The sequence below is a fragment of the Pristis pectinata genome, chromosome 18 (assembly GCF_009764475.1).
Source record: "Pristis pectinata isolate sPriPec2 chromosome 18, sPriPec2.1.pri, whole genome shotgun sequence".
NCBI lineage: Eukaryota > Metazoa > Chordata > Chondrichthyes > Rhinopristiformes > Pristidae > Pristis > Pristis pectinata.
Window position 1 is genome coordinate 5,656,715 of NC_067422.1, and position 24,835 is coordinate 5,681,549.

The following is a 24,835-nucleotide window of genomic DNA, read 5'->3' on the forward strand; positions in this document are numbered from 1 at the left end:
GTGCTCTTTTTTGTGTGAGTCAATTTGGTCCAATGAATCTGTTGATCTGAAACTTCAACAGATGTCCTTCTGTCTGAGAAATCTTTTCCTTCAGTATTAAATTCGACAAATATTCAGCATTCTCAGATAAATGGTGCCATTTCCTTTTCCTCTACTTTTCATTAAAATGCTCTACATTTAGCTGGCAACTTACAGTTTTAATAAATTAGTACCAGATTTGTTCAATAAATATTTGGCTGAAGGCATGTTTGATTAATTCAAAGTATATGATTTTGTTGTTGTAATTCTCCCCTGGTTTCAATCATTGGAGTCTTTTGACAATGATTCTTTAAAGTGATTAATAGTCTCACTGATCCAAGGCCTAAGTTCCAATAAAGTCTATCACTCAGTAGACTGTTTGTTTACATGAAGCTTTTATAGGCAGCAACAAATTTCTGGTGACTGGTTAATTGACCAGTTCACTGAATTAGCATTGCATTGGCAGAAGGTATTTTATATCCGATTTAATTGTTGTGTTCAGGGAAATTTATTTGATGAATTTTGCAAATCAGTTGATGAACTAATCAACAGATTTTGTTAGCAACAAATGTAACTTCTAAGCGTTAAGTTTTCTGATTTAATCTGTAAAGATCCCGAGTGATGTGATGTTCATCTGCACTTCCATTTGGGAACTTTGGACTCTGTTTGCCATTTTAAGTCAATGTGCTATTTTAAGTCAGTATGCTCAGTGTAGGCTCAATATCATACACATATATGAACAGACAAATTATTTGTAGTAGATCATACAGCTCCTGGAGCCTGCTATGCCATTAGTGGCTGAGCAGATTATAACCTCAAAATTGCTTTCTTACTTATCCCTGGAAACTTTTCCCCCTCTTGCTTAACAAGAATCTATCTACCTCTCACTTAAAAATATTCTGATTCCACTCTCCTTCAAGGAAGAGAGTTCCAGAAACTCAAGGTCCTCTGAAAAAAAAATCACCTCATCTGTGTCTTAAATGGACTATCCCTTAATTGTAAACAATGACCTCTGGTTGTAGATCCTCCCACAAGAGAAAACATCCTCTACACAAGCACCTTGCGAAGACCCCTCAAGATCTTGTGTGTTTCATAAGCTGGCAGATCAGCTAAAGACTTTGTGTGGTCATGAGAGGAACTGGAATGTTCTTCCAGGTCTACAAAACCAGCCTGGGCTACTGAGACACTGGTTGTGTTTCAATCCCACCCATCCCCCATCTCCAACTCCTCACTTCCCACTTTGGCGTACCTACTGACTGGAGTAGAGTCATAGAGTCAGGCCCTTTGACCCACCACATTCATGCTGACCATCAAGAACCTACCTGTACCCAAAGTAAATTGCAAGATGAGAAATCTACTCTGCATTTGTAAGTACTCGAGACTTTTGTAGTTTTGAATTTCTTTGTGTCTTCTGTTGTGCACAATACTGAAAGAGCTTATCAATAAAATATCTTGATCTTGAGCAGCACTGACAAAGGTTCACTTGGGTCTCTAAAGTGTATTTAAATAATTTATAGAATTTATCTTATGATTCTGCAAAGTACTGTTCAACCAGAAAATGAGACTATGAGATGGGATCAGAAAATGAGAAGATACCAGCCTTGGATAAAGCTTACTTAAATATGATTCTTAGCAACTTTTTTATGAGGAGGCAACTTTGAGACAGTTTTTCTTCCTCCTTTCATGGTCTCCCTACATGAAACAACACATATCATTTTGAAAACAGTTCATATAACCTGTCTCCATTCAGTGCCTATATGGCAGCCCTTGCAGAGGGTAACTAGGGATTAGTAATTGGTTTATTATTGTCACATGTACTGAGAGACAGTGAAAAACTTTATTTTGCATGCCGTCCAGACAAATCATTTCAGACGTAAGTACGTTGAGGTAGTACAAAAGGAAAAGCAATAACAGAATGCAGAATATAGTGTTACAGTTACAGAGAAAGACCAGAGCAGGTAGACAAATAAAGTGTAACGGCCGTGACGAGGTAGATTGGGAGTTCATTTTTATTGTACAAGAGATCCGTTCAAGAGTCTTATAACAGCGGGATAGAAGCTGTCCTTCTCAAGCCATGGTCTTGAGAATAGTATCTGTATTTCATAGAATCATAGAATACTACAGCACAGAAGCAGGCCCTTCAGCCCATCCAGTCCTGCCTAATCCCATCTACCTGCACCCAGACCATATCCCTCCACACCCCTCCCATCCATGTACCTATCCAAAATTCTCCTAAATGTTACAATTGAACCCGCATCTACCACTTCCACTGGCAGCTCGCACCACCCTCTGTGAAGAAGTTTCCCCTTAGATTCCCCTTAAATATTTCACCTTTCACCCCAAACCTATGACCTCCAGTTCTAGTCTTACCCATCCTGAGGGAAAAAGCCTGCATGCTTTCACCCTATCTATACCCATCATAATTTTGTACACCTCTATCAGATCTCCCCTCATTCTCCTGCGCTCCAGGGAATAAAATCCTAACCTACTCAACCTTTCCCTATAACTCAGGTCCTCAAGTCCTGGCAACATCCTTGTAAATTTTCTCTGCACTCTTTCAAGTTTACTGATATGTTTCCTGTAGGTAGGTGACCAGAACTGCACACAATACTCTAAATTCAACCTCACCAATGTCTTGTACAGCTCCAACATAACATCCCAACTCCTGCACTCAATGTCCTGATTTATAAAGGCTCTCTTTATGACCTTATCTACCTGTGATGCTACTTTCAAGGAATTATGGATCTATATTCCCACGTTCCTTTGTACTACCCCACATCTCGGAGCCCTACCATTCACTGTGTAAGTCTTACCCTAGTTTGTCCTTCCAAAGTGAAACACTTCACACTTGTCTGCATTAAATTTCACCTGCCATTTTTCAGCCCATTTTCCCAGCTGGTCCAGATCGCACTGCAAGCTTTGATGGCCTTCCTCGCTGTTCACTATGTCTCCAGTCTTGGTATCATCCTCAAAGTTGCTAATCCAGTTTACCACATTATCATCTAAATCATTTTGTTACAGTTCTGACTAGCACTTTCTTTGTGCTGTAACATTATTTGCTGCATTGATACTATTCTTCCTTTGGGTGGCTAACATGTTACAAGAGCTCTCCAGCATTAAGTAGATCAGTATTTGCATGGGCAATGCCGATATGAAAGGGCACCAAGAGGAAATGAAATACACACGCAGAATCAGAGGGAGTACCATTTCATTTTAGTGATACAGATACCCTTGTATTTATCTTAACCTGGAACTTCATGTAAAAGATGGAGGATTAAGATACACTGTATATCCCTTTAAACCTTCTTGGCACCATGTGTGAGAGCCACATGCTGGCTGATCCAGGGAGCTGGATGCATTTTCAGTTGTTGCAGTTATTAAATTGTAAATAGTTTATAATTGCATGCCGGGCTGCAGTAAGGTGCAGTTTGCTGGAGTTCCCAAACTCAACAGATAACCAGGCAGGGGGATATTTATCCTCAGGCTCTGATGAATATTTTGCAGTAAACAGAATTTATCTTAAGCATATCCAGAACCCTGGGACCAAATCACTCACCTATGCTGTTGGCTGGAACTTCAAAGATCAAGAGTGAGGAAAAGAATTAATGTTTAATCAGTTGGTCAATAAAACCTGGTAACTCCAGCATGGTGAGCTTGCTGTCAGTGGTTGGGAAATTATTGGAGAAAATCCTAAGGGATAGGATTTAGTACATTTGGAAAGGCGGGGGCTAATCGGGAATAGTCAACATGGCTTTGTGCAAGGAAATCCTGTCTCACTAACTTTATTAAGTTTTTAAAGGAGATAACTAAGAAGATTGATGAAAGCAGGGTGGTAGGCGTTGCCTTTATGGACTTTAGTAAGGCATTTGACAAGGTCCCACATGGTAGGCTGATCCAGAAGGTTAAGGCACATGGGATCCAAGGTGAGCTGGTTAATTGGATCCAAAACTGGCTTGGTGACAGGAGGCAGATGGTAGTGATGAAAGGATGCTTTCCTGATTGGATGTCTGACACCAATGGTGTACCCCAGGGATTGGTATTGGGACACTTGTATATTAATGACTTGGATGTGAATGTAGGAGGTATGATTCATAGGTTTGCGGATGACGCAAAAGTTGGTGGTGTTGTGGATAGCAAAGAAGGTTGCCACAGGATATAGATCGGATGAAAAGTTGAGCAGAGCTTTGGCAGATGGAATTTCATCCAGACAAGTGTGAGGTGTTGCACTTTGGAAGTCAAGTAGGAGTAGGGTGCTAAGGAATGTTGATGACCAGAGGGACCTTGGGATTCAAGTCCATAGTTCTCTGAGAGTGGCAACACAAGTAGATAGGGTGGTGAAGAAGACATTAGGCATGCTTGCCTTTTTAGATTTTAATTTAGAATTTACATTCTAATTTTAAATTTTTAGAATATAAAAGTTGGGACGTTATGTTGCAACTTTACAAAACACTGGTTAGATTGCACATGGAGTATTGTGTACGGTTCCACAAGGATACAGTTATACTGGAGGGAGTGCAGAGGATATTCACGAGGATGTTGCCTGGATTGGAGGACTTTAGTTATGAGGAGAAATAGGAGGGAAGAGGCTGAGGTGGGTAGATAGAGTTTATAATCAGAATCTTTTTCCCATAGTAGCGGTATCAAAACAAAAGAGCGTAGGTTTCAAGGTGAGAGGAAGGAGTTTTAAAGGGGATTTGAGGGGAAAGTTTTTTTACACTTAAATAGGCAAGGCATAGAAGAATACAGCTCTGATGAGGGCAAATAGGGTTAGTGTTGATGGGCAAAAATGTTGGCAAGGATATGGTGGGCCGAAGGGCCCATTTCTGTGCTGTACAACTCTATAACTGTACAACTTAATGTTCAGATATGCAAAATGTTCAGAAATGATTCTGAAGGGAAAAAATGTTGTGCTGAGACAGCATGGATTAGGGAAGACAATGCAACATTGAAACAAGAGGATGCTTTCAAAAGGGCCATTGTCAGAATCCATTTAGTAAAAGTTGAGACGTAAAAAAGGGTATGATCATATACTGGTGGTATTCATTAGGCCTCCAAATAGTGAGAGGGAGTATACAGTGGGAATAATGGGGTCTTTAATTACCCAAATATTGATTGGCATAATGTTAGGGTACAGGAAAGTAGAGAGAGAAATTTCTGAACTGCATCCAAGAGAACTTCCTTGACTGGTATGATCATGACCCAACGAGGAATGAGGCATTTCTGGATCTAGTGCTGGGGACTAAGTGTCAGTGGGAGAACACTTGAGTAGGAGGGATCATTGTAACATAAAGTTTAAATTAGTCATGGCAAAGAACAAATAAGTTGAAAGAGGAAGCAAAAAAAAAGGCTGATAAAGAGAGAATATGAGAAGAGAATGGCAGTTATAAAAGGGAGCCTGAACATCAATTACTGGTTTTTAAATAATCAGCAGGGGTAAAGAGATAGAGTGAGACTTTTGAGAGACAAGAGGAGGTACAAGTCTAGAGGCGCAGAGCGAGGCTAGAATACTTAATAAGCACCTTGTTTCAGTGTATACACAAGAAGAGGATGCTGCCAAAATATTGGTAAGTGTGGAAATTGTGGAGGTAAATAAATGAGGTGAAAATTGGTAGGCAGAATGTGCTGTAAAGGCTGACTTTGTGTGGAGATATGTAAAATGAAGATTGCGTTTGATAAACCAAGTTGATTAAGTAACAGAGAAGGTTCATGAAGGAAATACAGTGGACTCAAAGAGAATATTTGATAAAGTACCTCATAAAAGAGCAGTTAGCAAAACTATCTATCAAATAGAAGGGTCAGCTTGAATAAAAATAGATTGACTTAATGTTACGCACCAGCAACAACAGAAACACAACGAGCCATGTATAAATGTTAGAATCTATTTAGTAATAGCTACTTGTAATAATAAGAGAAATAAAAACGTTAGATATTAAACACTGACCCCAAAAATAAACTCGAAGTGTGTGTGTGGCAAATTCCGAAACCCCAAGTCTAGGAATAGTTCTCAAAGTTCAGTTCAGCAAGTCATAAGGTAGAACAGTGAGCAAAAGCTTTTGAAAACCACAGTAGATTGTAGAGAGAATGTAGAGAGAATTTACGAAATCCACAAGTTCCACGATGGAACCCATATGGCACCTCAATCACCGATGACCTCCATTGCTTTGTTCCAAAATATCTGCCACACTGAGGGCACTCGATTCGTGGGCGCCCACAGATATACCTGCTTTCCAGTACAGGTTAACAACAAAGTGGACTCCACTTGATTGCTCCTAAAATCCATACATGGATTGTATAGTAACAGCAATTGTTCTTCATCCATAGATACAGAGACCAGCAGTCTCTCTCTCTCTCTCTCGCTCTCTCCCCCTCCCCCCCCTCTCTCTCCCCCTCCCTCTCTCCCTCCCTCTCTCTCTCACTCTCTCCATGCAACAGCCAGTATGCTCCAGTTATAGTCTTGTGGTCGTCAGATAACACCACACACACACACTACTACCCTACTGTCCAGGTGCCTTAGAGGGACACTCACCAAGTAGCAACCTGGCTTGTAACATTAAGGACAAAAGAAACAATTGGGGTAAATGATTGTTTTTCAGACCAGAGAATGATAAACAGTTCTGATAAAGGGTCATTGACCTTAAGCATTAACCTTTTTCCACAGATGACCTGCTGAGTATTTCCGGTATTTTCTGGTTTTATTTCAGATTTCCAGCATCTGCATATTTGTTTTTGTTTTTTCTTAATTACTGTTCCTCAAGGGCTGCTGCTTTTTTGATAAATACAATAACTTGGATATTGGTATACAAAGTAAAATGTCAGCCTTTGACTATGATACCAAACCTGGAGGTGTGGCAAACACCGAGGATGACACCAATCAACTGTAACAGGAAATAGGTCAGCAGAATGGACGGACTGGTGGCAGATGGAATTTAACACAGAAGTATGAGGTGATGCATTTGGCAGAAGGGTTCGGGAGAAGCAATATTCGTATGGTTGTGAAGGGTGTGCAGGAACAGAGGAACTTTTGAATTTATGTGCACAGATGTGGCAGGATATATTGAGAGAGTAGTTACTTAAGTACATAGGATCTTGTTTACAAAAGCAGGGACATTATGCTGAACCTTTGTAAAGCTCTGGTTATGCACAACTGCAGTTGATGTAAATGGGTGGCTGATGGACTCAGTGTGGACTCAGTGGTCTGAAGGGCCAGCTTCCATGCTGTGTCTCTCTATGACCCTATTTTAGAATATCAAAACACTTATAGTACTATGAAGCTTGTGGCTTAAGTTCTAAATTTTAATTTAAAATTTAAAATTTGAATCTGTGACATCATGGAGAAGTTTGTTACAAAGTTCTCCGCAAAGGGGAACCAATAATAAAGAATGTAGCCATTTCATGTGCAATCCTACACATCCCAGGAGAACAACATTATCAGAGATTTGAAACCTTTTTGTTTCTATTCCTAGACAGGCAATAATGTGTATTGTTTGGGAGAAGAAATACTGTAAGACCAGAAGATGGTTACATAATGGTGTGTCAGAAAAACTAATGAGGCCAAATAGGTTTTCAATAAAACTTCTAATGTTACCAATTTAAAACTTAAGGTTAATCTGTCAAAGACATGAAAAACAAACACATCCATAAATCAGTCTGCATCCTTAAGGACATATTGAAGCTCCAGGTTATCAATGTTAAAAGAGTGAATAATCATCAATCCACATCTTGGTTATGAGTGTTTGCTTATTTCTGAAGACCTGATGAAGTATATGGTGCCATTCACAGTCAATGTTATCTCATCCATTATTGGACCCAGAATGAAGCACTGAATTAAATAATGATTTATCAAGCAAGCTTCAATGCAAAAAAATAAATTATAACTGAAGATGCACAACCAACTGCAAAACTATTAAGCAATCAGCATTGCTTTGATATGTTGATATGTCAGACCATGGACCAAAACAAACAAGAAGGCTTTGAGAATGAAAATAAATTATGTGCCTGAAATGAATGAAAAATGTGTGTGTGTGTGTGTGTGTGTGTGTGTGGGTGGGTGGGTGGGTGGTCTGAATGCACCCCTCGAATACGTGATGGAAGTACACAATCCAAATGTATGTGGTCTGAATATAAACTGTACAATTTCCAAGATATTGTGGGCCAATGCTGTGACTTGAAAAAGCACTTAATTGGTTGCTAAGGGAAAAAAATTCATCCCATCTGTGTCTTAAATGAGTGACCACTTATTTTTAGACAGTAACCCCTAGTTCTAGATTTTTCCCACAAGAGGAAATGTCCCCTCCATAACTACCCTGTCAAGACCCCTCAGGATCTTATGTGTTTCAATCAAATTACCTATTACTTTTAAACTCTGGCAGAGATGAGCCTTGCCTGTCCATCTTCTCCACATAAGACAACTCATCCAGACAGAAGAGCAATATGTCAGCAAGTTTCTGAGAGTTGTGACAGTGCCGGGGCAGTATCAAAGTGAAGGGTATGGAAGGGACAGAATTGCTGAAATGCATTTGAAAGTATCTTTAATTTGTACTTAACATGCCCAACAAGACAGGGGGCTGCGCCACACTTGGTTTTAAAGAGTGAACCTGGATGTACAAGAAACGAGGCAGTGGGTGGTGGCCATAATTCAGAGAGATTTAGAAAAGTACACAGATAGACCAGAAGTAAAAGTTTTAACAGGGACAGGGACATGTATTCTGTGCTGAGCCACGATTTAGCAAAGGTGGACCAGAAACAACCGGTATCAGGACAATAGGACACATTCAAGAAGAAGATAGTCAAGGTTCAGGACAAATAGGTACACAGCAAAAAGAAAGAGAAGCTCCCAATTCAAGATGCCATGGATTACAGGGAACAAGGAGGGCAGCAGAAGTGGCATGGAAGCTGAAGATATGTAAAGTTCTGAATGAATACTCTACATCTGACTTCACAGAATTATATAGTCATGGATTTAGGTAGAATGTGAGGGATTGGAATTGATAAACATAGAGAAAATATTTTAAGGGTCAGGCAATTTAAAAGTGGATAAATCACCAGACCCAGGTTCTGAAAGGAAATAAGACCCAATTAGCCTCCCCTGATGGAGCATCATTTTCTGAAGAAGATAAGCATTTATGACTACATTTTCTAAAATAGCAAAGCCACCCATGGAAGATGCTTCTTAGAGACCACACCCTTTCCCACAGATGTGCGGGAGAAAACTTCAGATTGAAGTGCCCTGAACAGCACTTAAAAAGAGCATTGGTAAAGGGATGGTCTCAAATCTGGGATGTGTCTGGGATGCTGCTAATATCTAGTGCACAAAGGAATGAAAATAGAACAGAGCTTTTAATCACATGGCATTATCAAGTGGAATGCTAAGATGCAGGTTCATATAAACGATGCCATGTGCCATCAATTTCTGGTCTTAGTTGTGCTGTCAAACAAATGATTTATAAAGCTCCTGCTCTGTCAACTGAGAGGATGAGTCCTCATGGACCATTATTAAGCATGTCCTCACCTGAGCAGGTTTGCTTGCCCAGCCTTTTGCCTAGAAAGATAAATGTAGAAAACAAACAAATCTCTTTTTGTAATTCATTCCACACATTCCACCTCCATGAAGTGCTTGTGGCTTGTGAACAAAAGCATTGCTTACATATCAGGTATAAAGTTATTGTGTGCCTTATGTGTGCAATCCATGTGCCAGGTTTTAATGGAAGTGTTTCCTGTACAGTAACTTTGATGGTTGTGCAATTACATTGCAAAAGGAAAATTAAAATCACTTCACTGACTGTGACATTTCACTGTGTTTCAGGACCTCAGGTATTTTAAGTCAGAGAAAACGCAGCGAGGCATGCTGAAAGAAGGCTGGAGGGAAACTCAGAAGCCTATCATGTGCTCCTATAAACTGGTGACTGTTAAATTCGAAGTCTGGGGACTTCAGACAAGAGTGGAACAATTTGTACACAAGGTTAGTCCAAAAAAACTGAAGTGTGAAGCAGGAGACAAAAGTTGCAATTGTCCAACACAATCTGTTTTAAGGACTATTCCAAATTATATGGTGGAGATTTAATATCATGGTGAAATTGGTCTGTGTCAGTGACTTGAAATTGGCTCAAAGCAAAGCAGCAGCTCATTTTCCTCTCTGCCCATATTTCTTTCTCATTGACTTCAGTAACTAAAAATACCGTATTTCTCATATTTTAATGTTTCCTTACAGCACAGAAGACCATTTAGCTCACCAAGGTTATGCCAGGTCTCAGAACAACCCCATCAATCCCAGTCCCCGACTTATTTCTCTGTAATCTGTTCTCTCACACTTGCTGATCTACATGTCCCAGCAGCCAGCTAACCTAGCACATCTTTGGGATGTGGGAGGAAACAGGAGCACCCGGGGGAAACCCATAGGGTCACAGGGAGGCCGTCCAAACTCCACACAGATAGTGCAGGAGGTCAGATTTGAACCTGGGTTGCAGGAGCTGTGAGACAGCTGCACTATACTTGCAGCACTACTGTGCTACCATATGTATCCACAGGCTCCAAATCAGCATAAATCCAGAGTTTATTCCCTCAGCTGCAAGGATCATTAAACCTACTTTCACTTTAAGAACAGCACAGCCGATGATAGGCCAGTTCCCCACTGCCTTCAACGTTTCTGCTGAATAAAATCAAATGTATTATCAACAGGTTTTTCTCTATCGTTACTGAAAACTGTACTCACAGTCCTAACAGTCTCTGAAGTAGATTCTGTTGATCACTTGGTGATCAATGGAAATGTCAGTACTATCGTGAGCAATGCTCATGAACAGTTATTCATGTTCAGGTTTTGAGAACCTGGGAGAATATACCTGGGCAGGCATGGTAGTGTAGCTGTTAGCGTAATGCTTTACAGCGCCAGTGACCCGGGTTCAATTCCGACCACTGTCTGTAAGGAGTTTGTACGTTCTCCCCATGTCTGCGTGGGTTTCCTCCGGGTGCTCCGGTTTCCTCCCACATTCCAAAGATATATGGGTTAGGAAGTTGTGGGCATGCTGTGTTGGCGCCGGAAGCATGGTGACACTTGCGGTCTGCCCCCAGAACATTCTACGCAAAAGATGCATTTCACTGTGTGTTTCGATGTACATGTGACTAATAAAGATATCTTAAATCTTAAAAAATAATGTAATTTACCCCTCGATATTGACCAATTTCCAGACTTACAAAGCTTGCATAATTCCAACAACAACTGAGCAAGATTATCCTTCATAATCCAATCCAAAATCAGTAAGTTTTATGACAAAGGAAGGGGCAAAGCTTCAATGGTGCATCCTGGCAATGCACCACTGTTTGGAACTGAATTTCTTCCATGCCAGGCCTGCAGGTGGCCATTCCTTCCTCAGCCAATGCAAGCAGCTAACTGTGTGGGGCAGGGTCCAGTTCCCCAACAGATTTTCCTGAGGTCTGCCCCAGTCACCGCCACTCTCTGGGTTCATCACATGGACAATGTCGGCAGGCTGCATGCAGCGACGATTAACATTTGCAAACTCAGAGGTCAGAGAAAGGGCCCCCTTTAGAGTGAGCACTTACCTGCTAAAGGCCTCAGTGTCAGCCTAGGGCCTAATCTGAAATCACCTTCAAGCTTCTTCCATGTATTTAAATGACACAGTAACAGTATCAAGATGCTCATTTTACCACTTGCAATTGGTTCCCTCAGCATGTATGAAACTACCTCCAACCTAGGAAAATAGATCATGATCAGAACAGATTCGGAGGGGAAGATGGAGTTAAGGTTCCATTCCCCTGTCTCCTGCATTCCATTTTGAAACTTAATGAAAGAGAAGACTTCAAAGGTATTAAACTACATTAAAAATGAGTTGAAGTAACACACAAAGGCACGAGAGGAACCCAGCAAGTGTGGCAGCATCTACGGAGGCAAATGGACAGTCAACGTTGAGACCCTTCATCAGGACTGGAACATCGACTGTCCGTTTCCCTGCATAGATGATCCCCGACTCTCTGAGTTCCTCCAGCTCCTTTGTGTGTTGCTTCCAGTATCTGCAGTCCCTTGTATCTCTAAAAATAAGTTGATTTGTATTTGTAAATTGGTTCCCTGGGAATCCTTACCAATTGTTTAATGATATTTTTGTGTTAGCAGGTTATTCGGGATATTCTGATGATTGGCCATCGGCAAGCTTTTGCCTGGGTGGATGAGTGGTATGGTAAGTATTCATCCCAGCTTTTCACCATGCTGGCCACCTTAAGGACGGCATAAAGATATGATTGCAAAAGCATACTATAAAGCCATGCTGCTAGAAGATTTTTCTAACTCTGTAAAATTGTTTATTTTGAAACTTACTGGAATACGCTAAAATATTCAGCGATGTTATCTGTTTTTAACAACAATTTTACATATTATATTCGGGTCTCTCCCATTCATCATTGCTGAGCCGGGCTCAACAGAGATATGAGCGGACCATTCAACCCTCTGGCTTGTTTCATCATCTGTCATCATAGCTGATTGGACTTCAACTCCATCTTCCCACTCAAATCTCAAGCGCTCCCAGTTTTTACCTCATAAAAGAGTTGTTGAAATTGTTCCAGATCAACTTGAGGTATTTCTGTCTTATCTTTTTCCCTCACAACATGCATTCGGAGCCCATCTAATACTGATGCCAAGATAAGAAGTTCAGTCTGCATGAACCTTCCATTAGAGTTTCAAAATCAGAACCTATTTTAATTTTAATTCAACCTTCTGATTTTTTTTCCCTTACTCTCTCCTTCTTGAAGCTAATAATTGGTACAGTTATGCAAGAGACAGAAGTCCTCCAATACTTATACAAGCAGTCTATCTTTCTGTATAAGTCTGGATACTGAATAAAAGATAGGAATTTGATAATGGGGTCATCAATCTAAGCCCAAATCTCTCCTCATAAAGGCACCATCTCCACAGATTTGTTTCCAGCATGAGTCACCAAATACTAATGGAATGGATATTCCTGTCTTTAAGCAAACATTTTGGTTTACTTTTCTCACTAGTAATCACAAATTTCATTAATTTACTTCTTATTACACCTCCCCCTGATCCACCAGCTGCCACCACCCTCTTTCAACTGAAATCATCACCATTTGTGTCATTTAATTCCTCCTAGTCTCCATCCCATCACAGATTTTTCCTGCCTCTACCTCCTTTCTCTACAATTTAAAACTTACTTGTTGAGAAGCGTTACTCTGTCTCTTTCCAACCACACAAATGTGATCTGGAACACAGCTTTGTGGAAAATTCTCAAACATGTAAAATAATGCCATATTATGGCACTGTCTCTGATTATAGTTTAATCATTGTTAGTAAAATCTTCTACAAGCAAAATTCCTTGAACTATTTATGTAAATACATGACATTGTCAGAGTTCATTGGGGTTGAGCATTCTGAATGACTGTGTTTCTTAACTCTATGCTCTTTGTGTTTACTAATTAGCAATCTTCAAACTTACTGACTAATGCAGATCTATTCTTTACTGTGTAAGGTATTTCATTAGGAATTGCAGTAAAGCTGCAGGGAAGTCTGTTAAAGGTCACCTGTGTATGAAGACGACCTTTATGACTCTTTTAATTATGAGTTCAATGATGATTTGGATTTGTATTTATATTAAGGAATCACCTGTTAATAAAATCTATGAAGCAGTTCCAAAAGGTAGGTGTTAGTTATAGTTTTCCCAGTTTTAGTATTAAGTTTCTGAATAATTGATTGACAACATTAGTGCAAGTGGGAGCTTCTTAAGTTTTCCCACAGAAAGTTAAGCATTAACGTGTAAAATGTTGCTTTACTTAGAGGTCTTGTAGCAGGTCTTCTGATGATCTTCTGGAAGCAACTTTCTTGAAGATCCTTTTGGCTTCAACCTTCACATTTCCTACCGATTGCACTTTACAGAAACTCCACTCTTCCCTTTATTCTCCCTACAGCAATCCTCTTGCTCCTAGCCTTTTTCCCTACCCTGCATCTTTCTTTCCAACTGGCCAAACTAACTTTATGACTGGATGTACATAAAGCTAGTGCCCTGCTGCTTCTGGAACCTTCCATGTCTCCACCTAGAATGGCGTCTTTTTTTTATGCTTTCCTCCCAGAAGCCACTACATGCCTTGAGTATAATGTCCTCAATAGAAAATGCAAAGAAACGTCTTGAACTTTTTACAGATATGACTATGGATGACGTACGGAATTATGAGAAAAATATGCATGAACAAACGAACATAAAGGTTTGGTTTGATCAGCCTTCCACAAATTCTCCTTCAGCGGATGAAATACAGAGTGATGGCAGCACAAGCGTATGTTACACTTTTCCTGAAGTACATTTTAAAACAAACCTCCTGTTCTTTGGGATATGATCTGTAAAACACTATGACAATATTAAATTCGGCAACAATGAACGAGATGTCTCACATAGTGGAGCTTTGTAGGGGCAATGTTTTTTCTCGCTAGGTGCTGCAACAATCAATGTTTACCCACTTTACCATTGATCCATATCTTGAAACTTGCTATTGCCATTATATTCCCATGCTGAGCCCAGTCAGACATTTATTCCCTGTCCTGAGTACAATGACTCATGCTGAGGTGTAGCTTCATGAGTTATGCCAGCTTCAAAGACCTTTGTATACGAGCCCAGACAGTGGGACGCAGCAGACTATTCACCTGAGGAGGCCATCGTAGCCAAGCCCTATTCTTTACTTACCTGACCTCCACATTTAGGGGTAGCAATAAGTGGACATCAGGATCAAACTTGGAGATCATCCCATAGGAAAATTAAACAGCTGCAGATGCTGGAAATCTGAAATAAAAACAGAAAATGCTAAAAACACACAGCAGATCAGGAAGTATCTGAGGAAAGAGAAACAGAGTTCGTGTTTCAGGTCTAAGAGCCTCCACCAGAACTGAGAAAGGGTCTTCAACCTGAAAAGGTAACTAACTCTTTTTCACAGATCTTCCCCTGTAAAGGCATTGTGCCACACATACACACAGTACCACTGGAGAAACAACGGCATTGTACCAAACCTATCATATGGACAACAGAGTTGTTAATTGCATCTTACTAGTGTGAGTAATTAATTTTCTGATACCTTGACAGAATAAGACACGTGGCCCAATTTTAATTCCCTTGTCTCCAGTGTAGACTAAACATCTGCAGAACATAACTTGGGCAGCCAATCCAATTTCATCAGTTTGCTGCCAGCTGAATTAGGTTAAATATTGCAAGGTTCTTTATGCCAAGTCACATGGAGATCAGTATTACAGCTGCAAGATCACATCCTCTGGGATTACAGCAGGATTTTACTGTTCGGCGTTTGCCACATTTACTGTTGAATTCTGATTCATTGGTCATCATTGTAACATTTTTTTTTCTCTACCAGTTGATAAGTAAAGAACTTATCAATTATGACCCGCTGTTCTAGGTTTATAGACTTTGAATTTGATTGAAACTCAATTACTCAGCAAATGTTGAGAAGGGAGAGATTAAGCTGATCCTGATCTGTTCTTTAGAATCAGAATCAGGTTATTGTCACTGACTTGTATGTCGTGAAATTTGTTGTTTTGCGGCAGCGGTACAGTGCAAAGATATAAAATTACTATAAATTACAAAATAAATAAATAGTGCAAAAGAAAAGGAATAACAAGGTAGTGGTATTGGTATTGGTTTATTATTATCACTTGTACCGAGGTACAGTGAAGAGCTTGTCTTACAAACCAATCGTACAGCTCAATTCATTACACAGTGCAGTTACATTGAGTTAGTACAGAGTGCATTGATGTAGTACAGGTAAAAACAATAACAGTACAGAGTAAAGTGTCACAGCTACAGAGGAAGTGCAGTGCAATAAGGTGTGAGGTCACAACAAGGTAGATCGTGAGGTCATAGTCCATCTCATTGTATAAGGGAACCATTCAATAGTCTTATCACAGTGGGGTAGAAGCTGTCCTTAAGTCTGGTGGTACGTGCCCTCAGGCTCTTGTATCTTCTACCTGATGGAAGAGGAGAGAAGAGAGAATGACCCAGGTGGGTGGGGTCTTCGATTACGCTGGCTGCTTCACCAAGACAGCAAGAGGTAAAGACAGAGTCCAAGGAGGGGAGGCTGGTGTCCTTGATGCGCTGGGCTGTCTGCACAACTCTCTGCAGTTTCTTGCGGTCCTGGGCAGAGCAGTTGCTGTACCAAGGCGTGATACATCCAGATAGGATGCTTTCTATGTTGCATCTGTAAAAGTTGGTGAGAGTCAAAGGGGACAAACCAAATTTCTTTAGCCTCCTGAGGCAGTAGAGGCACTGGTGAGCTTTCTTGGCCGTGGCTTCTACGTGATTTGACCAGGACAGGCTGTTGGTGATGTTCACTCCCAGGAACTTGAAGCTGTCAACCCTCTCGACTCAGCACCATTGATGTAGACAGGTGTATGTACACCACCCCCTTTCCTGAAGTCAATGACCAGCTCTTTTGTTTTGTTGACATTGAGGGAAAGGTTGTTGTCATGAGACCATGCCACTAAGCTCTCTATCTCCTTCCTGTACTCCGACTCATCGCTGTTTGAGATACGGCCTACAACGGTGGTATCATCTGCAAACTTGTAGATGGAGTTAGAGCAGAATCTGGCCACACAGTCATGAGTGTATAGGGAGTAGAGTAGAGGGCTGAGGACGCAGCCTTCTGGGACACCAGTGTTGAGAATAATCGTGCTGGAGGTGTTGCTGCCTATCCTCACTGATTGCGGTCTGTCTGTTAGAAAGTCAAGGATCCATTTACAGAGGGAGGTGTTGAGTCCTAGGTCTTGGAGTTTGGCAACAAGCTTACTTGGGATTATTGTGTTGAAGGCAGAGCTGTATTCAATAAACAATAGTCTAACGTAGGTATCTTTACTGTCCAGATGCTCCAGAGCTGAGTGAAGGGCCAGGGAGATAGCATCCGCTGTAGACCTGTTTCGGCGATAGGCGAATTGCAATGGGTCCAGGTTGTCTGGTAGGCTGGAGTTGATGAATGCCATGACCAACCTCTCAAAGCACTTCATGGTGGTGGATGTCAGAGCCACTGGTCGGTAGTCACTGAGGCATGTTACCTTGCTTTTCTTCGGTACCGGGATGATAGTGTTCATGGGTTCATGGATGGTTCAGAAATCTGATGGCAGAGGGAAAGAAGTTGTTCTTAAATTGTTGAGTGTGGGTCTTCAGGCTCCTGTACCTCCTCCCCAATGGTAGTAACAAGAAGAAGGCATGTCCCGGATAGTAAGGGTCCTTGGTGATGGATGCCGCCTTCTTCAGGCACTGCCTCTTGAAGACGTCCTTGATGGTGGGGAAGGTCATGCCTGTGATGGAGCTGGCTGAGTCTATAACCCTCTGCAGCCTCTTCTTAACCTTTCCTGCCACTTTCAACAAACTTTGCACATTTATCCCCAGAACTCTCTGTTCTTGTATCTCTTTCAGAATTGTTCCCTCTCATTTATATTATCTAGTGACTGCAAATCTGTACAAAGTGGGAGTTCCAGTATCCCTAATAGACACAGAATGATTAAACTTAACAAATTGCCAGTGTTCTAAGAGTCAAATCCAGTTATAACTCTAAGAATGCAAAATTCTAAGAAATGAGAGAACAACAAAAGCAGGAAACTGTTAAGCAACATTAATATATACTAATGACTTGGACTTGGGCATACAGGGCACCGTTTCCAATTTGTAAATGACACAAGACTTGGAGACATGAACGATGGAGTGTAGAGTATTATATTTCAAGAAGATATTTTCAGGCTGGTGGAATGGGCAAATAGGTGGCAGATGAAATTTAATGCTGAGAAGTGCAAAGTGTTACATTTTGGTCAGAAGAATGTGAAAGGGAACAATTCAAAGAGGCACAAGAATCAAGAGTTCTGGTGATAAATGTGCATCGTTTGTTGAAAGTGGTGGAAAAGGTTAAGGAAGTGGTTAAGGAAGTGTTTGGGATTCCAGGCTTTAGAGGGATGCACAGAGTACAAAGGTGAGGAAGTCATAATGAACCTTGCTGTCTAATTCTAGGTGCCACACATTAAGAAAGGCATGAAAGTTTTGAAGAAGGTGCAAATGAGATTTACTAAAGTTATTCCAAGGATGAAGGAATTTATAGATAAAGTGTATATGGATAAAGTGGAGAAGCTGGGATTGTTCTCCTTAGAACAGGGGTGGTTGCAAGGGGAACTAGTAAAGTTATTTAATGTTATGAAGTGTATTAGCAAAGCAGACAGAGAGAACCTGTTCCTAATGGCAGAAAAATCATTAATTAGGGACATAGAATAATTGGCAAAAGAATCAAAGGAGTGTTTCTGGTCTGGAATACACATCCAGGGGAAGTAGCAGAGGCAGGTTCAGTTCTAGCATTCTAAGGGGAGCGGGATAAGCAATTGAAAGGAAAGAACTTGTGGAAGTATGGGAGAGGGCAGGAGTGGGACTAGTTGGATTACTCTTACATAGAGCAGATATGGACTCCATGGGATGAATAAAGTTCTTCTGTACTGTTATCGTTCTGTGATTCTGAGAAGACAAATGAGATCCTCCATATAAGATGCAAGTGCTGAAGCTGAGTCTGTTAAAATGCAAATCTTCCTAGAGTGTTTCAAAATGCAGGGAGAAATGTCAATTTAGTCCTCTCAGCAGTAATAGAACAGGTAAGCAGTTAAATGATGCTGCTCTATTTCCCTGTGTTTCCACTGATTTTGTTTTAATGCCCCTGGCTTAAATGTCAGATGAAGCACCAGCCAGTCTGTTACTGGCAGTGGTGGTACTTGCAACAATTATGTTTATGAATTAAAAGTGTTATACAAGAAATATGACTTTAAACATGAAAATAATTCCTGTTCAAATAGACTACAAAGTATAAATAATGACATTTACTTGGAAGAAGTAAGTTGCTCATGATAGGCAAAAAACTCTAAGAGTTCTACACACCTTCATAAAATGGGCAGATGACCAATGGTAAGTGAACTGTGACATTACTATCTACTGTGGCAATGCAAAGTTTCATGTGCATTCACCAAGTTTTTTTGGGGTAACAAGAGCCCTTCTGAAGTGGTACAGGTTTGTGTTTATGGATTGAAAGTATTTCATTCACCATTTTGTGTTTAATTTTTCATAAATTCAGTTAATATTTTCACAGCAATATCAAAAAGCTGCTAAGAGGAAAAATTGTGGGAGCAAATCTGGAGCCTGTTTTTTAATGGTATAACACGTAATTATGCCAACTCGCTGCACCACGAAACATTTTGGGAATTGTGTTTTTTTAACTTTTGTTTGACATGAGGGGTGTTTTCTCGTTATCACCACTGTTTAGAAAAATTGGGCACTTTCACAAAATTAACAAGAACAAGTAAATACACTGACTTTTGGCTTCTCTAATAATTTGTAATTATAATTCAGCATATCCATTACTACTGACATTTTTACAAATCCAGGTTTTCTCCTCCAAAGTTCCCTAGTCTAATGTATCCTGTTACATCTTCTCAAATAGATGCAGTTGGTCAATCATCAATGCAGAGTATCTGCATTTCAAAACCCATATTCTTCAAGGCAAATGCATGTTTTGATATAAAATATACTGTTCACATCTTGGTGTAGACATAAAAAATGCCTTCTATGGTTCATTCTCGATTTTTATAAGTAAAAATTGAAAAATTTAAGTCCTGAACATGTTTTGCTTTATAAACCGTTAACTTTCAGCAATAAATAGAAAGTAGTTTACAGGTTACCACGTATTTTATTTCTAGTGAGCTGAAGTTAGTTCTGCAAGCCACATTAAAATTTGTACTAATATTCTTTCTCCTTTGGTTTTCAATTGGAAGACATGACAATGAATGAAGTTCGAGAATTTGAACGAGCGACTCAGGAAGCCACCAACAAAAAAATTGGAGTTATTCCTCCTGCGATTACTATCAGCAATATCGTTATGCCTTTGTTAACCCGCAGCGGACCTTCCAGTGCTCCAACCACACCTCTTGCTTCAGAAGCTCCAGAATTCCTGGCAATTCCCAAGGATCGTCCTCGGAAAAAGTCTGCTCCAGAAACACTTACCCTTCCAGATCCTCGGGAGAAATGCAGTACTTCTACAATATCCAACATCGATGCCTCCGGCGAGCCTTCTGAGCCCAAGCATAACTAACATTCTGCCTCTCAGGGGCTCTACTTTCAGATTTCAGTATTAGATGATATTCTTCTTTATCCGTCACTTGCTTTCTTCCTTTATCTCAACTTGCATGCTAATTGCCTATTTCTTTGGGTCCCCTGAGTGTGTAAATTGCAAAGAAAACAATGTGCTCCACGCCTACAGTTCTTTTCTCCATTAAAATGGATGAAAGCTTCTCCCCACAGGGAATATCATTATAGGGAGTGAATACAGATTAAATTCTCCAAGTGCTGATGACAAATAAACGTGACCACTGCCAACATATACTGAAAATTCACAGATGCCTTTCCCAACATTTTCCTAGCATTGATGGCCAGGAGCACCAAATCTCAGAACACTGTGATTTTCCAAGAGCTGCTGCTGATGGATGAGATTTATCCCTACGTGTTCCACACATTCACATTTGTGTCTCAGTGCAGTAAAATTTAAACATGCTTCCTGAGCCCTTGTAACGAATTCAGGAGTAATTTGTGTTTGGTCACCTCCTGCATGGCTATAGATGTGCTTTGATAACTTGAAACAGATATAATTTATCCAACCTCAGTGGGACTTAGGCAGACTTATATAGAGTTCCAAAGCAATCAGAATTTGTTGGCTTTGGTTTGGAATTGGTTCCATATCAGGATCCTTAGGCAGTCATCAACACAATTCACCAGTGAGAGACTATGGAACAGAACCATAAAATGATATAGCACAGAACCAGGCCATTAGATCCATCCAATCTGTGCTAGCTCTTTGAAAGAGCTATGCAGTTATTCCCAATTCCCCTCACTTTCCCATAGGCTGCACAATTTTCCCTTTCCATTTCCCTACTATTGCTCTCTCAAGCAAAGCATTCCTGTTGTAAAAACTCACGATTTAAACAAATTCCCTTAATTGCACCTCTGGTTCTTCTGGTAATTATTTTAAATGCATCATTTGATTACCAATGTCTCTTCTGATTCCCGAAGGTAGAGTTACAAATCTCTTAGCAAGTATATTTCTCAATGTTTCTTGAGTTACAGTGGTGTCAGACTCTATCCAAAGCTCCTGATAAGCCAGTTGGAACAATGCAGTTGGTTGTGGTGTAATTGTGTTTTGGAGGAGAAAACTTAGCCCAACCTGTGGAAAGGCTATGCCTTCTAGATTGGAGACAGAGACAGGTTCAAAAGTATTGATCAACAATCTTGCTTCACATTCTGCCATGCAAAGAAGAGCAGCTCCTTGGATGAAACATTCCTGGCTACAGTGAGAATATTATGTAAAATTTTAGGCTTCCAAATTTAACAAAAGCATCAAAGCACATATAGCTACAAGTATCATGGCATGCATGTGTGCTAAGACGGAGTTGGCTGTCAGTACCTCCACAACTCCTGTTTTATTTGCAAACAAAATTTAAAACATTGCTCTTATAATTATTGATGGCCATGCACCTAAATATCAAACTTACCATTTTGGAAAAGAAGAAAGGAATCAGAATTAACAAATCTGTGCTAAAGAAAAGACATATTAAAAAAATGCCTTGAAGATAAAAAAATGCCTTGAAGATAAAAAAAAGCCCTAATTAAATAATTAGATACATGCTGCCCTGTTAATATTCTCACCCAAACACATTTTCATTAATGTGTAAGTGGAAGGAAACTCCTTCTACTGTACTAATAGTTTTCAGTCATTTAAGCAAATGCATCTATAAAGTTAACAGTTAGCTAATTTATTTCTCTTGGTCTCAGGATCTAATTATTTCCTCTTTGATAATTGAATATTGAATTAGCACTGTTTAACACAGTGTTGACAATAGCCATTTGAAAACTCAGCAGAGTGCACAGCATACATTGTGACGATTAACTAGAGAATGGAGAAACTGAGCAGGTAGAAGAGTTGAGAAATTAATTCAGAATTTCTCTCAGTGCCTTGAGATGCTGAGCTGTGTCTGTAATTGTGCATTGTATGTGACTGCCACGGTTCAGATCTGTTTGCTTGGCTCAGACAATCGCGAAAGCATGTGGCTGCTCTCATAAAACCCCTAGTCTTCAGAAATGTAAAAGATTTTACTCTGCAATTAATTCCACATACATTCTCAAACTTTTAAAGATAGGGGATTTATTTGTACCATCAACACCAATTTGGCAAAAGAACTCAATTCATGATTATTTATACTGTCAGAAAATAAGAAATACTGTAAGAAAATAAGAAAACTGTAAGAAAAGCTGAAGCAAGCAGAAAATTCTAAAGCCTTCTTGTTCTATCTGCTATGGGTGCCTGATTAAAGCCATGTTCATTTTTAGTGCCACTATTTTGGAATGCTGGTACTGAAGTTTGCTAGTATCTTGAGCACTCACTTACAGTACTGTTCAAGTATTCATAAGCAACAAGATTTCTTTCTCCTTTTTTTTAGTTGCCCTGCCTTGTTTCCAGAAGATGAAATTCCTCACTTGGATGTGTTTCCACAGGCTTATATAACCTGCTCAAGTGGCCTTTGTTCACAGGAGCCCTCAACATGAGCTATTTGATCACAGATGCAAACCCAATCTTGCACATTTCCCACTGGTTTTGATGAATTGGGGAGATTGGAGTGATTCAGACCAATTGTCACAGCCCTATAATTGTTACAGCCCTAAATCACTGTCTGAAATGCTGCATCAACTGGTGAACAAACTTGCTGAGACACTGGTGGAATCAGGAAGATTTAATGTTTGCTCCATAAAAGTAGTAACAGTACTTTAAAATTTTTGAGTTCTGAGGACTTCTGGTCACAGTGAGGACCATGATAAACATTAGATAATAAGCAAGTCCCTCCTCTCCTTTGAACCGTCAGCAGAGTTCAAATGATAGAAAAGTAGTCTGTGCCCACATTTTAATCTGCCTTTACCATGCCACCACAGGAGGTTAATCAAAAGACTGCAAAAATTAATCAAACCCCACCCAAAGCTGCTTTGGTAGAACCCCAAGTGGGCCTGGAAGCAGGTCATTCACATTGTCAGGAGAAATTGTTTACCACATCTGAAGAAGTCATCCAGGAGGAAAGAAGAACTTTGGATAAACTCAGCAGGTCAGGTATCATTTCACTGACCTTTCATCAGCCTGAAATGTTAACTCTGTTTTGATGATGCCTGACCTGCTGTGCATTTCCTGCATTTTCTGGTTTTTTTATTGCGGATTCCCACCAGCATTTTGCTTTTGATAAATCAAAGCTATTTGCAAAAACAGTTGGCTGAGCATTTTATGAAAATCATCTTTTTAAACAGATATTTCTTAACACTTTGGAATCAATACTGCAAGGCAAACATTTGAGATAATTAGGATTATTTAGATATCATAACAACACTTCTTTTCAATGGGGAATGCAGTTATAAATATTTTAAATCATATGGTAATAGTTACTGAAACAAAATATTTTTCCTAACAATATTGTTGAAAAGATTTTCATGATAGCATGTCCAGTTTGCCTAAGTTCCCCAAGCTGTGTATTTTGTGTTTTTATTGGCTCTATTTCCACAGACTAATTCCCATGTGCCACAAATGCAAATGGAATTCTTTGAGTACTGGAATATATAGAAGCTCTGTATAATGTTCTGGTTAAGTAGACCTATCCGTTTAGTCATCTTAGTGTGGGGAACCTCTCTCTCTGTAAAGCATTGTTTTCCATCCAATGCTTGGAACTTTAAACTACGGAGGAAGTTTTTTCCAAGAATCGTGGTTCAGCATAACAGATTAGAAGACAAAATTTGGTCTGGTACTGGTCCATTCTTGGTGGACTCCATGTGGAGGCTGTCCTGACCTCAGCTGGGTCACTGCTTGGGATGTTACAATTGTCCTCAGGACTCTGCGTCAAAGAAAGGTAAAATCATTATGATCTCCCTTTCTTTAGATTCTATTTGATTGCATATGCTTGGAGACCCAATGAGTTCAAGATCTAGTTTGTGATCCCCCCACCACAGTTGAATAACCTGTCAACATTGAGTATTTAGGCTCAACAATGAACAGTGGCCACTTGGGGTAAATTGCTGTACAACTACTGCGTGCGGAGAATCACTGCCCTCAGGAGGAAGAGAAAAAAAAGTTGAGGGAGCAAAGCATGTAGTGGAGGTCCAACAATGTGGACCAACAGTTCAGCACCTAACTGTGAGCACCTTAGAAGAATGCAGAAAAAAAGACATGAAAGAACTCTTACCTTCGGATATTCAGTGGCATGTAATTTGTTATGCTTGGGTTTACAAAATGGAAGATCCATCTCGTGACAAACACTGAACAGTTTTGCATAGATCAGTACTGTGTATGAGCAGTACGATGTAAATATTCTGATGATTTGTTAATTTAAGGATGAAGTTACCCTTTGGTGACTGGTTTACCTTATTAGATGGGTTGAAGGATCCACTGTAATAGTTTGTTACCTAGCATGTTATAATAAACCAAATGTAGTAAAAACCTCACATTGCTATTGAGCAGAAATACCATTAAAAGAAATAAAAGACTTTTCTCTCTGAATTAACCTTAATTGCTTCTATCAAGTGATTCATGTAATCATCTTACTTGATCTGTACTCAGTATTATCTTTTAACTTTTGGACTAAAATAGAAAAATGCTATCATTTTCTTCTCCATGGGAAAAATATGTCAGCCATTACACAATGCAGAAATAACAGGTAGCAAGCTACTATTCAAGGCTGAAATTATAATTCATAGCATGAAATTAC

At 39.9% G+C, this 24,835-nt stretch overlaps 1 protein-coding gene across 1 annotated transcript in view; it reads left to right on the forward strand.

Annotated features, from left to right (window-relative positions):
• Window positions 1-24,596, forward strand: part of pitpnc1a (phosphatidylinositol transfer protein cytoplasmic 1a) — a 295,902-nt gene extending 271,306 nt beyond the window's left edge. The window contains exons 7-9 of the mRNA XM_052033186.1: window positions 9,821-9,976; window positions 12,140-12,203; window positions 19,823-24,596. Of these exons, the coding sequence (XP_051889146.1) occupies window positions 9,821-9,976; window positions 12,140-12,203; window positions 19,823-20,139 (537 nt within the window). The 3' untranslated portion in view covers window positions 20,140-24,596. The remainder of the gene's footprint in view (window positions 1-9,820; window positions 9,977-12,139; window positions 12,204-19,822) is intronic.
• Window positions 24,597-24,835: the final 239 nt, after the last annotated feature.